The sequence below is a fragment of the Fukomys damarensis genome, unplaced genomic scaffold (assembly GCF_012274545.1).
Source record: "Fukomys damarensis isolate Sample0158 unplaced genomic scaffold, DMR_v1.0_HiC HiC_scaffold_16, whole genome shotgun sequence".
Lineage (NCBI taxonomy): Eukaryota > Metazoa > Chordata > Mammalia > Rodentia > Bathyergidae > Fukomys > Fukomys damarensis.
This window is the reverse complement of record NW_022900928.1, coordinates 100,732,452-100,746,234: the sequence shown is the minus strand read 5'-3', so window position 1 is coordinate 100,746,234 and position 13,783 is coordinate 100,732,452. Positions and strand designations below refer to the sequence as shown.

The 13,783-nt window shown below is 36.6% G+C and overlaps 1 protein-coding gene across 1 annotated transcript in view; it reads right to left on the bottom strand.

Annotated features, from left to right (window-relative positions):
- Mtpn (myotrophin) overlaps positions 1–13,783 on the bottom strand; it is a 36,230-nt gene that overhangs the window by 6,346 nt on the left and 16,101 nt on the right. The window contains exons 2-3 of the mRNA XM_010616199.1: positions 12,202–12,315; positions 11,251–11,334 (exon numbers count right to left, since the gene is read on the bottom strand). Of these exons, the coding sequence (XP_010614501.1) occupies positions 11,251–11,334; positions 12,202–12,315 (198 nt within the window). The remainder of the gene's footprint in view (positions 1–11,250; positions 11,335–12,201; positions 12,316–13,783) is intronic.

Genomic DNA, 13,783 nt, shown 5'->3' with positions numbered 1-13,783 from the left:
TGACCATACTGCTCACCTTCCTAAAAGCCTGTGGCACACCTCACAAGGGAGAAAGAAGACAACATACACAGAAGGCAGGATATGCTCACTACCTACCTCTCTAGGGGTTGTACTTCTTGTGAAATCCTTTCTACCCTACATCACAGCTTTTGAAATCTACTGTACCTCTCTTGCCTTGTGACTTCTAATTGTTGCTTCTTCATGGAATGGTTATCTCAATTCCCTTTCACTCTTAAGACACCAAGCTTTTCGGCAGAATATCAACTGCTTTATGAATTTACATCCGTTGCATGTTAAGTGCAACAAGCTTATATATAACACACTATCTCCTTGACACCAAGACTGGTGACTCTCTCCTTTCTTCAGGTCCTTATGAAAGACATTACAAGTAATTTCTGTCCCAGCAACTATGCTTGGAGGCATTTGCTCTTTACATACTTGTTTCCCTTTTCTAGACTAAATGTGTTGATGGAAGAAACCAAGCTTATTGGTGTTTATGTTCTAAGGCCTTGCAAAGGGTCAAAAACAGAAAACCAACAGATATTTATTAAAGTCCCTGATACTGTCAGGGACTAAACACACATAAGGGAGTAAACATACCCAATAAACCATTACACTATTATTCACTGAACGTAAGTACTATGAGTAGATCGACAAAGCATGTCCACTGTGGATAGGGCACTCACTAGCATACCATATAAAATATGCGTTTATTTTAAGGAAATTACAACAGTGAAATCCCCTCACTTGTCTGCATTTAAAGTACAACTGAGGTGGTAAATTTTTCTGGAGGAAGAAAAGTTGCTAGTATTAAGTTAAAGTGATCAAAATAGATAACTTGGTTATTATTCTAAGGAGTAATGTACTACAAATAAATTACTGCTCTGCAAAAGTTAGACTTTTTGAGATAAGCACACCTTATTTGACAGCACATAGCAGAATATAGGAAATGTTAAAAAACATTTCAAGTCAAGCTATCTCTCTGTTGATGAACAGTTTACAATATAGTTGGAAAGATAAGATACAGAGCCAAGAAACAAGAATGTATCCTAACCTGATTGTTACCTTTATCTCCTTACCTCAGACAGCCTAACTCCATCTTGTACCATCAATTCTTTTTGGTACCAGGGATCCAAATTGGACCCTTGTGCTTGTGAGGCAGGCAGCAGAACCACTGAGCCAAAATCCCTGGCCCTATACCATCAATGCTTAACACGCACAAATGAGCCAAGGAAACAGGATTATCAACATTTTAAGAATGAAATAAACTTGTACTGATAATTTGATGTTATCTCTATGAAAGGCTTTTGTAGTGAGGCTAATTACAGCTGTACTGATCAATTGTCAGTATATGAAGATTTGTTTCAATGCAAAATTTATAGAATCAGTAAAAAACCCTAGCACTTTGATATGTACATATATTTGGATCTATTTACACACAGACAGACAGAGTCTTAGTGGACCTTGTGGTATAAGGCCACTGTTCAACTTTTAGAATATGACCAATTCCGAAAAAATGTTTTTAGCAACCACGGTTTGTAACAGTCAATTCATTTTTGGAGAGAAGGCCAATTAGTACCAAACACAAAGCAACTATCTGAAAAGATTAAGACTATAACTGAGAACTGAAGCCAATTCATGGAACCGGTGTGAGGAGAAGTTTCTAGTTTAACAATTTATGAGGTAATTTAATCAGGTCAGGATTCCAGCAACTTCATGTTGACTTGAACTACGAAGTGAATCTAAAATTTTAAAAAAGTGTCCAAACTCTTCATTACCCCACAGAAGCTTGCTGGGGTTCCCAAATAACTGTAATTCAGACATGGATTTTCTCAGTCCATAAAATCAGAAACCAGAAACCAGTGACCTATGCAGATGGTGGCACCAAAAACAGAAACATCCACAAAGAGCCTGGCATGACCAGAGCAAGAGAGAGTTGGCGATAGAATTACTACCAAAACTTACTGACCAGTCAGTGATGACCCCGATGATACTGGGAGAGACAACAGGAAAGGTTTAACCATGCTTGTTTATTTTGCTTCACAGAAGTATACGTAACATCCTTAAATTTTCTATCCACAATAGTTTAGATGTTTCTGTTCTTACCAAGGTGTTTTCTATCCACCCCCGCAGTTTTGCTGTTACCTGAAATCACATTTATTTAGGTACAGTACTTGCCTATTCTGCCTTCTCTAGAAAAATATGGTCTCTAAGGGCAAAGGATTTTCCTTGCTCACCCATACAGTCCCACTCTTTAAATGAAGTGTATTTCCTTTCATTGATATTGGATGTCCCATAATCACTTTGAAAAATGTAAAAGAACAATTCTTCAAGCAGCCATTTGAGTCTTAACTATCATATTCTCTGTGAAGTTTTGGCACTTCCTGCTTGTGTATTTCCACACTGAGATGGACTCTGCAGCTGAGCACATTCAACACAATGAAAACCCCTTCCTCTTGACTTCCTTAAAGCCAGAGGTGGCCATCCAACAAAGCTGCGGCCACCTCTGGAGGGCTTTCATTTTCTAATGAAGGCCTGGGAAGGGAAAGTCCTTATCTTTTTCCCTTCTTTTCTCCCCAAACACAGGCCCAGGCCTGAGACCCATTAGTTGTCTTGTGGATGCAGGGGAAGCAAAGGTGGTATAATGACGTGCACAGTGCAGCTGTAGCTCAGCCCTGGACTGCATACTTTCAAGACTCCCTGTGATGAGCCACCTTCCTGCTTAGATCACCATAATGAAGGTTTTCATTAATCACAGCTGAGCTTCAATTCTCTGATAGCTTTAACACCATTTATAATTACCTGTTAACAAATAGCCATACATCGTTTATTCTACACGAGAAGTTACATAATACCCCTAAGAAATTTTCTATCCAAAATAGTTAAAAAAAATGTTTTTATTCTTACAAAGATGTTTTTATCCCCTTTCCCTGCCTTAGTATTGTTAATACCAGAGTATATACTTGCCTTCCCCAATTTAGATCAAGTTCTATGAGGGCAGGGTCCTTGTTATGGTCAACTCTGTAACTTTCATTTTTCGAGACAAGGTATCATTACGTAGTTCAAACTGGCCTGAACTTGTGGTGATCCTCCTACTGTAGCCTTCTAAGAGCTGGTTATTATAGGCACGAGCCACCATGCCCAGCTTATCATTAATTTTTAACAACTATATAATGCCTTGTTTTCATTAAAGCTCAACAGGTATTTGTTAAATGAGTGAAAAAAAGTTCACATCTGGGTTACAGTATAAATATTTATTTAATAACAGAAGTCTTACTCTTATTGAACACATGCATCCAAATAAAAAGGAAAAAGTGCCTCTTTTTTTTTACCATTCTATTTACATTTATCAGGACAGTAGACAGAATATTCCAAAAATATTTTGAATCAATTTATATGTTATTTCAAACAGTCCTGAGAAATTGTGTTGTACTCATAAAGAAGCCCACTGCAGTTTGGTGGTCTCTTTGTAATTAAATGATACATGCAATTCCATGTCCAGACTCTAGGAACTTTGAACTATTCATAGACATACCTCAATATTATACCATTATCACTGAACTTACAGATACTACTCAGTCTGGGAGACTACTAAAAATGAATATGGTATTTACTGACATTGAAAAAACTGTTCAAATATCTTATACATGTTGCAAAATTTTATTTATTGGTACAGGTTTTCATAGCAATTTAATTTTAAGAGTAATTTTACCATACTAATATAGAAGACACAGGAAAGAGTTTCTTGATACCCCATAGAATTTAATACAAAACACACTGAATGCTACATCCCTGTAGTGGTTTTATTGTAAACATGATAATATAGGCCAGTGGTGGTGAACCTATGGCACTTGTGCTGCAGAGGGGCTGTCTGTATTATTGAAAGCTCTAAAGGTTCACCATCACTGCTATAGGCTCATAATATATTTAACAGTAGTCCCATGAAGGAGGCACTGTTAACTATTTTAGAGAAAGAGCTTAAGTTCTGAGAAAGAAACTTGCTCTCTTTCGGTCAGTAAACTGTAGAAACTGACTGTAAATCCTGTGTTCCAAGATACTGTTATATCAAACACCTATGGCTTCTGTCCTAAAATGTTAGGAATAAGACCCTGATTTTAGAATTTATTACCTTTAGATACCTGCAACTTATATATGCTTTTTATAGGAACTCTGTAAGAAGGTATGTATAGTACATGATTTATCATCTCATTTGTTGAGCATCTTGAAACTAGAGAACATTTTTCAAAGACAATTAACAAGTCTATTCAACAAATATTTACTGATTTCCTATTAAGTTCCAAATGTAGTTTTGCTAAATAAAGTTCTACTGTTTATGGTAGGGGTACAGAGATGATACATAGGTGTGAAGAGATCATATGGCACGAAAAGCCTGAGCAATGTACTTATTTAGCTTTTTACAGGAAGTGCTTGCTGACCTCTTCCCTCAGGGATAGTTTAGCTGGGCCAGAAGAAAGGAGTGCATCTGCAAATCTATCACGGTGGCTAGCACAATATCAAAAATAGAGGGTTAGAGAGATCACTATCTTTTTGATCCTCAGAATAATGATTATTGTTAATTCTCCAGGTCAGAGGTCAGCGATCCACTGGTTATTAAGTTACAGGATGAGGTCTACATGTCTTCACCCCACAATGCTCCACCTGCACTGGTCTGGCTTCACACTATGTGCCTGACACAGTGGGAATGGCACACACTAACTACAGCATCAGTTGAGCCTGCAACTGCACCTCATGAGCTAAGCACTGTGTTGTCATCTCCTCTCTCACTTTTAAAAAACCCAATCCTACCAAGCTGAATTAAGATCACTGAGCTACACTTCTAACCCTAATTTTTCAAAAAATTCATTTTTAAAATTTGACACAGGGCCTTGTTACTACGTTGTCCATGTTGGACCCAAACTTACAATCATCCTGCCTCAGCCTCTTAGAGGCTGAGATTACAGGTATGTATCACCACACACAGCTTCAATTATACTTTTTCAGAGGCAAGTATTTAAAAAATTTGCCAAGTAAGCACCTTAACTTACTTACTTAATAAAAACTAACAAATGAAACCCACATGTATTTGGAAACTGACTACAGTTCATTTTCAGCAGAAGATATAATGGCTGTGGTGTTGTCCTTATGTTACTTTGTGAGAATACAATCTTAACATCTCTACTACAATCATTTTAGCTGTATTTCCAACAAATGAACAGTTAAGTCCCTTAAAGTAGTGTTGTTAATAAACACTTTTACACATTTTTTCCCCTTGTTGTAAGGTTACACAAGACTTCCTAAGGAGATAAATTAGACAAAGTACGAGGAGAACAAAAGATGAAAAAGCAAAGTTTTTCCTGGACTTCTTCCTCTCAGGTGGTATGCTAAAAATTAGTAGCAGCAAAATGATGGTTTATAATAACAGATGAAGTGTGCAATCAGTTTATTTTTGTAACTGAAGAGTACAATAGTGATTGTTTTAAAACTCATTTAAATTTCAATTCATGGTATTCTGAGTCCCTCTTGCTGGGACAGGATTTAAAAAAAAAAAAAAATTCCTTAACCCCAAAGGAGGGCTGAAAGATCACTTTTAACAGCAGTACACATTGTAGAAGGAATGGAGTGTTAACAGACACAAGGGTGAATAACTGAAAGCCTAGCTGTCAAAATTCCAAGTTATACCAAATGTAGCATTTAAAAATGATTAACAACAAAGTAGATATTTAGGGTATTTCTCCACACTATCCTGTAGTAGATTATTCAGAAACGGTTTTCCTTAAGGATTAAAGAGCAAGGATACTGAACTTCTGAAGACCCTTTATTATACAAATTATAAGGAATTTTAATAAGTATTAACAGTGTAGAAAATTTAATATATAGTAAATACTAGCACTGTAAGGTCTAATAAGATCCTAATGAGATAATTGACAACGTGAAATAGGAAGGGCTAAAGGTGTAGGGAAAGTGGGAAGGGTAGGGGAAAGATAAGGGAAAGGAAAACAATAGGAGAAAATGAAAAAATGTAAATAAAATGTTTGCAAATAGGGAGGGGAGGAGGGGGTGAAGGGAGGGCAGCGACAAGGGGAAAAATGAGAACCAAGACCTGTAATGTGTACAAGATCCCAATAATTAATGTAACTGCACTGTATACCTAAAATGTACCAATAAACTCAGTGAGGGGGGAAAAAAAAGAAATGTCTAACATAATAGTGTACTGATGCTATAGGCAACTATTGTTATTTCATAGAGAATTGTCTATAAAAATAGACGAAGATTTAAAATTATATGTAACTTATATTACCCCTATTATTCAGGTACATGTTCGAGACTTTGATGAGACAGAACAGTTTAGTAATGAACAATGAACATCTCAGATCACTGTCCTATAAACTTTGGCTGTTAAATAAAATTTTCTAACAACTAAGTGCTCTCTAGCATAGTTTAATAACATCCAGAATGATACATTCAACTTGTAGCACTGAGGAAGAATTATCACTACTGAGGGGCTAGGGTTTTAAAGTGATGTACACCAAAAATCCCAAAGTATGAGCTACAGCAGTGGTGGGCTGGCAAATTGTGGCCAAGATCCTTGTGTCTGTGAATGAAGCTTTACTGGAACAAAGCCACGCCCATGCACCAGTGTACTTACCATCTGTGGTGGCAAAGCTATGAGAGTGACTATGGTCTGCAAAGGCATAGATGATCCTTTAAGAAAAAAATCTGACTGCACTGATCTACAGGATTTTTTATACTACCCTTGCTTAAATCTAAAATGTCCTCCAAAAATGTCAGAAGAGGTGGGTCAAGAGGGGCATGACCTGAGAGGTTATATTCTACTCTCCAACTCTTCTCTTTCCTCTGCTTCCTGGCTGCCAGTAAGTGAGCAATTTTCTTCTGCCAGGCCCTTTCTGACTGGGAGGTGGCCTACCATGGACTGAATCCTCTAAAAACCAGGAGTCAAAATAAACCTTTCTCTTCTTCAAATCATGGATGTTGTATATTTTGTCCCAGCAATGGGAAAGTGACTAATTTTTTATACTAAAAAATTCCCAGTTAAGATTTTTAGGACAAAAAAAGAACCTTCATCAACTGAGATAATTCTAAATGACACATGATCACACTTCTGACTGTTGTCACTTTGATAAAAGTGGGCTTAAGTATGCTGGGCCTGACCTTTAAAGAGTGCTGCGCTGCTTGCTGCCATTTCTCTACCACGGAAACCTCTTTCACATATACTCCTCTGCCATGGTTGTTTCCTATGAAGCTTCTTGAGCTTGCATTTGTACCTATTTCACCTCTCTGTCCTTTCCCTTGTCTCCTCTTACCAGGTTTGTTAATATTTCTCTCACAATCTGGATGGGTCGATGGCATCAGTGGCTTTGATCACTTCTCTTCTACCCTATTATTTACCAGTTCTTTGGTTTTTAGCTTTATTTACATACTGATTTCTTACTTACAACTCACTTGCATCTTGCTTCTTCCTGAAACATGAAACTTACCACTCCATCCATTGCTCAGCGGTACTGGGTATCACTTTCCTTTGAGCTGCCTAGGATCAGCTCCTACAATATTTGGAAGTGTTTTCTTCTTTGACCCTACCCTGACTGATTTCTGTCTTTTAAGGATTCACTATAGTTTCTTGTCTAATGAAATCCTTCTCATGGTTCAAAGCAGATACTATTTCACTCCCTGGAAACATCTCTTCTGTCACTGGGGGCAAAAAAAGGGATAGCATGACATGTGTTCAGACTTCAGTCTTCAAGCAGAAGCCCTACATTTGTTGACTACATCCTTCTGATTTATCAGTTCAACAATTAATCAGGTAGCATGTTCTTTTTGCCTGCAGATACTGACAGGTTCCATTTCCTCTAACTACCCTGGCTAATTCTGAAAGCCAATCTCAAGTAGAACAACGTAGGTGTTGAATCATACATCTTGCAACAAATCTTAATTCCACTGTATTCTATTTGACTTGCAGGCAGTTAAATTTCTCCAAGACAAATAGTTTCCTTATCCATAAAAATGGAGATAATACTTAACATATTTGACTTCACAGTCAGTTGCAAGTGCTATATCAATTTGATTCCAAATATTCTAGCAATTTTTTTGTGATGCGCATTTTAGTTACTTTTCCCATTGTTGAGACAAAATATTTGACATCCAAAGTTGAAGAAGGAAAGGTTTATTTGGTTTACAGTATGTGGAAATTTCAGTCCAAACTTGGCTGGCTCCAAGGCAGGGTAGCCTGGCAGAGAAGCATTGCAGCGGAGACAGAGTCCATGGCAAGCCTTCTTTCTGTCCCTTATATTCTATGCTACCTGCCCTAGGGTGGGTGTAGCACTCACACTCTTAGTCCTAGCCAGAACTATGTCAAACCAATCTGTGGACTGATTTAGTAACCACACAGCTTTGATCCTAGCACCACACACTCTACATCCAGCCACCATTGAAAATCACCCCCTGACTGTATAAGGCTTTGAAGGGACATCTAGACACAAGCTGTAACACTTCCACTAGCTGTGATCATATTGCATTTCTAAACTGCAATTTATTATTCCCTTGTTTCCTATGCTAATTACATATTTGAAATGTCAATGATTTTGGAATCTATAGGATTCTACTTTTTAAAAGGCAGAACTAGACTTAATACACATACTGATTATAACTTTTAAAAGGTGCACCTAATAGCTCAAGTTTAGCAATTAATGATTTTTAAAAGAACACAATAGATTTCCAAAATAATTAAAGATCATGTGATAAGATCAAAGTGATTAATTTTGAAACCAGAATTATAATTTTCTATACTGCTTTCAAAAATTAAAAAAAAAAATCTTTTCATATAAAACAACAATTCTATCTGGCTATAACATCTGCCATCAACAGTCTTCTCTGAATGTCATTTATTTGGCTACAAAAACAAGGCTTTCAGAACCAAATAAAAGAATGATGAGTACAAGTAAAAGAGAAAATTTCTTAGAAGTTAGACAACTCAGTGATTTAGCAACACAGTACATACTGAAGAGTGACGTGTTAGGGCTTTATGTACACGCAAGTCAAGCTGGACTTTTAGGAGTTCTTTAATGTAGAAGATTTTGTAACAATAGAAACTCCAACCACAAGGGCTTAATGAGCTGAGGCACCACGTTTTGAGAATAAGGAATATTAAGAACAATGTTTCCCCCTATTTAGCACAATAACATTCTCATTTTGCTTTCCTAAGAGGAAAACGCCATCAGAAAGAAAAATTCTGATGTATAGCTACAGATACAGCATGCTTTGAGGCAGTTTGGTAAATATTCTGAAGATAACATGATCCCAGAGATTTTTATTTTCAGAGAACAAAACCACTGGTTGAGTAGAAAAGGTTAAGGGAAAGGATTTATTTATATCTTTCACTATACACTTCACTAGCAGATAAGCTGAGTCCAAGGGGATTAAATCAGAATAAGAACTGAGTCAAAAAACCAGAGCTTGGTTCATGTGGTTTAAGTCCATGGCCAACCTGTGACTCAACTCTTCAGTTCTCTCAGTCAGTATGGTCTCTTCATTGCTTAATTCTTGGTTAAAGTACTTGCAATACAGAGTCCTAATTCATGCAATATTGGAATTATATAAAATTGACAAAGCAAAAAAAAAAATCGGTATTTGTTGTCTGTTATAACATTTTGATATAATAAGCAAACATTTCTCCAGGGATGAAATTATCTATTAGTTTTCAAAGGTACTTTGTAATCTTTTCTTAAGTGTCAGGGAGGGACTCAGAGTTCCTGAAAATCTCTGTGCATACACACTATCACAGGTGCTGCACTCACTAGAGAAAGAAAATAATATTGCCATTTATTTTTGCTTCAGGAAACCTGCATCATTCATATTAGTATGGTATGTGGTACACTAAAACAGCTGCAGATATATTCCCAGAAGACAAAACAACAACAAATACAAATTTAAAACATCCAGTGTTTAACAAGAGTAGAAAAACCCCTAGTTTCAGAGGACTGTCTTTAGAGCTGTATCTTTAAAGAACTGTGAAGAAAGAGTTAAGAGATATGTGCTACTTGGCCAGGGATTTAGCTCAGTTGTGTCACATCTGCCTCATAAGTGCAAGGTCCTGAGTTCTATCCCCAGTCCCACAAAAAAAAAAAAAGAGAGAGAGAGAGAGAGAGAGAGAGAGCTATGTGCTACTTCTTTTCAAACTTCATACCTTACTGAAGCTCAACCTATGAAGCACAAAATTCTTTTCAGTCAGTTGTAATAAAAGCTACTATTTATTGAGTGCTTATTATGTGTCAGGCATTCTGATAAAAGTACTTTATTTACATTAATTTTTGTGGTACTAGAGACTGAACAAAGGACAAGACTTCACACTAAGCTAAATCCCCAGTGTTCCTCCTTCTTTTGAAATTTGAGATAGGAACTATGTTACTTAGGTGGGACTTGAACTTTTGATCCTCCTGCCTCAGCCTCTCAAGTGCTGGGATTACAGGCCTGTCCCACCACATCCAGTTAATTTACATTTTTCCTTGCTGCTTTTATCAGGCCTTATTATTCTAAGATGTCAAATGAAAACATTATAAATAGCACTTTCTATAGAATGGTTATGAAATGGCAATGTTAGGATTAATACTAGTCCCTTACTTTATAAAGATTTCTTGCCTTCCAACATTTAACAAAGCCAGAGTGGCTGCTACTACTGTAAGTGGCTGACTCCCGAAGCTAGATTCTGAACTCCATTTAAGAGTTTATATATAACAGCAAGGACAAAAAAACAAGAAACTTCAAATTTACTACTATTTCAACCACATTAAGAAACTAGCTGACTTAGCCATTAGTTACAGTAAAATATCTACCATCTTGCTTAGTGTGGACCATTAAAAAATGGAGTTTCCAAATTTCAAGCCAGTGCTACTCTCAAGAGTGTGCCTGTGGCCTGGTGCCATGTTGCAGACTGTTTCTCAGCTGTGACATTTTCTGCTTTACTACATACAGTGCTCCCTTCACCTAACATTTATTTATTTATCTTTCCAAAACAAGATTTTCTTGATGGAAAAAGAGTGGCTCAAGCTCCTGGATCCATCATGGAATGGCAAGTCTATGAATCAGTTACTTTGAGTAACACTGTTCTAGGGCTCACTTTTGGATATTGCCTCAAAGTTTTCTGTCTCTGCAGCCATGAAAGATTTATATAAATTCAGAATTAAATATTTAGTTATACAGTAATGGGAAACACAACATGAATAATGATAACGGCCTCACCTTTGACAGAAGCAACTTCACACAGGAAACATGGCCCTCATACACAGCAGACAGAAGTGGGGTAATGTGGTGTTTATCTGGAGCCTGTGGAATAATGAACAACAAACTTAGCCATGTTCATTTCTTTCTTATTTCTAGATATAATTAGGGATTGTCTGAGAATATTTTAAAACTAATGAATACTATTTGCCTTTTTGGTACAGTATATAGAATCTCTCCTCAGAGGTAGTTTTTAGTTATTGGAGAGTTGTTACCAAAGAACTCTGGGAGCCAGTGCAGTGGAGGGAGCAGGGCTCTGACCCTAGCTCAAACCCTGGATCTGCCACTTACTTTGTGACGTTATTCAGCCCCTCTGAGCCTAAGTTTGATACTATCATAGAAATGCCATGTGGCACAGGAAGGGAAGGAGGGGTAGGACACAGCCAATGAGAAGGTAAAGGAAGACTTAAAACAATTGGGCCAGGTGACATGGTATTTCCAGAAATGCAAAAGCTCATCTATCCTGCTGTTATGGTCACTTAAACAATCTTCTAAAACTCTGAAATGCATGAGTTACACAAGGCTGGAGTCAGGAGATGACTGTTCACACCTGACCACTGTCCTAAGTCCAGTTTGGATGTAGCCTATGACTTTGAGGATTCCTAGACTCCTTTACCTGACAGTATCTGCTAGCTATACAAAGTGTCAACACCCCAAAGTGCAGAACTCAAAAAACAGTAGCCATAGGGAGACACGTAACCCTCAGTTTATCAGCTTTAAAATGTCAGGTTTGTTTGGTTTACTTTTAAAAATCCCAACTATGTGTATTTAAGTTACAGGAAATTTGGTGTAATTTTGGACTTGTATACAGGTAACCATTTCAAATATCTATAGAAACAAATTATACAAGTTTCTTCTAGAATAACATACATTATACGTGTCATTACATATTAATATATGTTCTCTACGTACATTAATATCTGCTCCTTTCAGCAGCAGGAATTCCAGGATTTCGAGCTGTCCACAATCTGCTGCATAGTGAAGAGGCTTCCTTCCCCCTTCCAGTGTCCGGTTGACATCTTCTCCCTTATAAAAGAGACCAGAGGAAAACAATGTTTACACTGATGGAAGGCAGAGAAGGGAAATGAGGCCTCTTGACATTTTTCCTTTCTTAAAGCTTAAGAGGTTCATGAAATAATAATGTTTCGTGAGAAGTGAAATAAAAACCTGAAATCCTGCATATAACCTGTAAGTTATATATGTATGTGCATAGTATATATATTTCAACAATATAAAAATAAAAAACAGGAATATAAAAAATAAAACAAGTCCCTATAGAAAAAAAAAAAAAATCCAACCAGAAGCTACTGTCTATCTGAGATACCTCTAAACTGAATGACATGAGAAAACACAGAGACAAAAATATATTAGTCATATATCATACATTAGTGAAAAACTAATAAGAGTAATAATATATAAGACAGAATTAGAAAGGTATTAATTTGAACTCATTCTCTAATCCCAGTACAATAAAACAAAATACCAAAAGCTTTAGCATAAACCTAAGAGGAAAAAATCATGAGAATAAAAATAACACACGTAACACAATCAACAAACATGCAACACACATGCAACAAATCAACACTAAAAATGCTAAGCTGATAGAGAAGAGCAATTTGATACTACAGTGTCAGGCTATTTTGAAAATAAAGTTTATTTATTATATTAAAGGTATATATTTATATAGTAAAGGTATATATATATGGAGGAGAGGTAGGGACGGGGGAGCAGAACTGAAAAACCTTTGTGACATGGTTAATTAACTTAATATGAAATTACATGGTTTTTAAGACTGCCACAGTTCAGTAGATTCTTATTTTTTCAATTTTTGCTTCCCCTATTGATTTAAATATGGCTATAAACAGACTTACAAATAAGTGGTATAGTTTCAGTAGCAGATTTCCTCTTTAACTCTAAAATCTTTTACATGCTGCTCGGAAGTGCAGCTCGGTGAGGATGATTTACTAGATTCAGTACTTCTTACAGGCCTGCACTACACCGGATTAGATTTATTTGATAATAAACGTTCAGATGGAAAGCACTCTTCATAGTTTTTCTAAATGAAATGGCCACCTCACTCTGAGAACTTTTTTTCCAGGTCTTTCAAGATGAAAAGAAACAAATTTTCTTTGACCTCCAACATATGTGCTTCTATGCAAGTGAGTTTTAAGGCATAAGTACATACAGTACTCTCATAAGACAGCAAATGTCTCTCAATGCTACTACCAGTAGATTAGCACGTGTGACCATTTTGTAGTACAGTATAAAAATTACTATAGGACCCCTGATAGTAGGAAGCAGCAAAAGTATTAAATTTATCAAATTCTATATAGTTGAGCCAATGTTTCCTTGTTCTGTTACAGTTAAGTATGACCTATTCTTGCTTAGAATTCAGAATTCTTCAAGACTATAAAACTAACTATATAACAAAGCAGAGAAGGGTCTGAGAAGTCTAACAGCAACATGCCACCCATTCTACATATTTTCTAAAGTT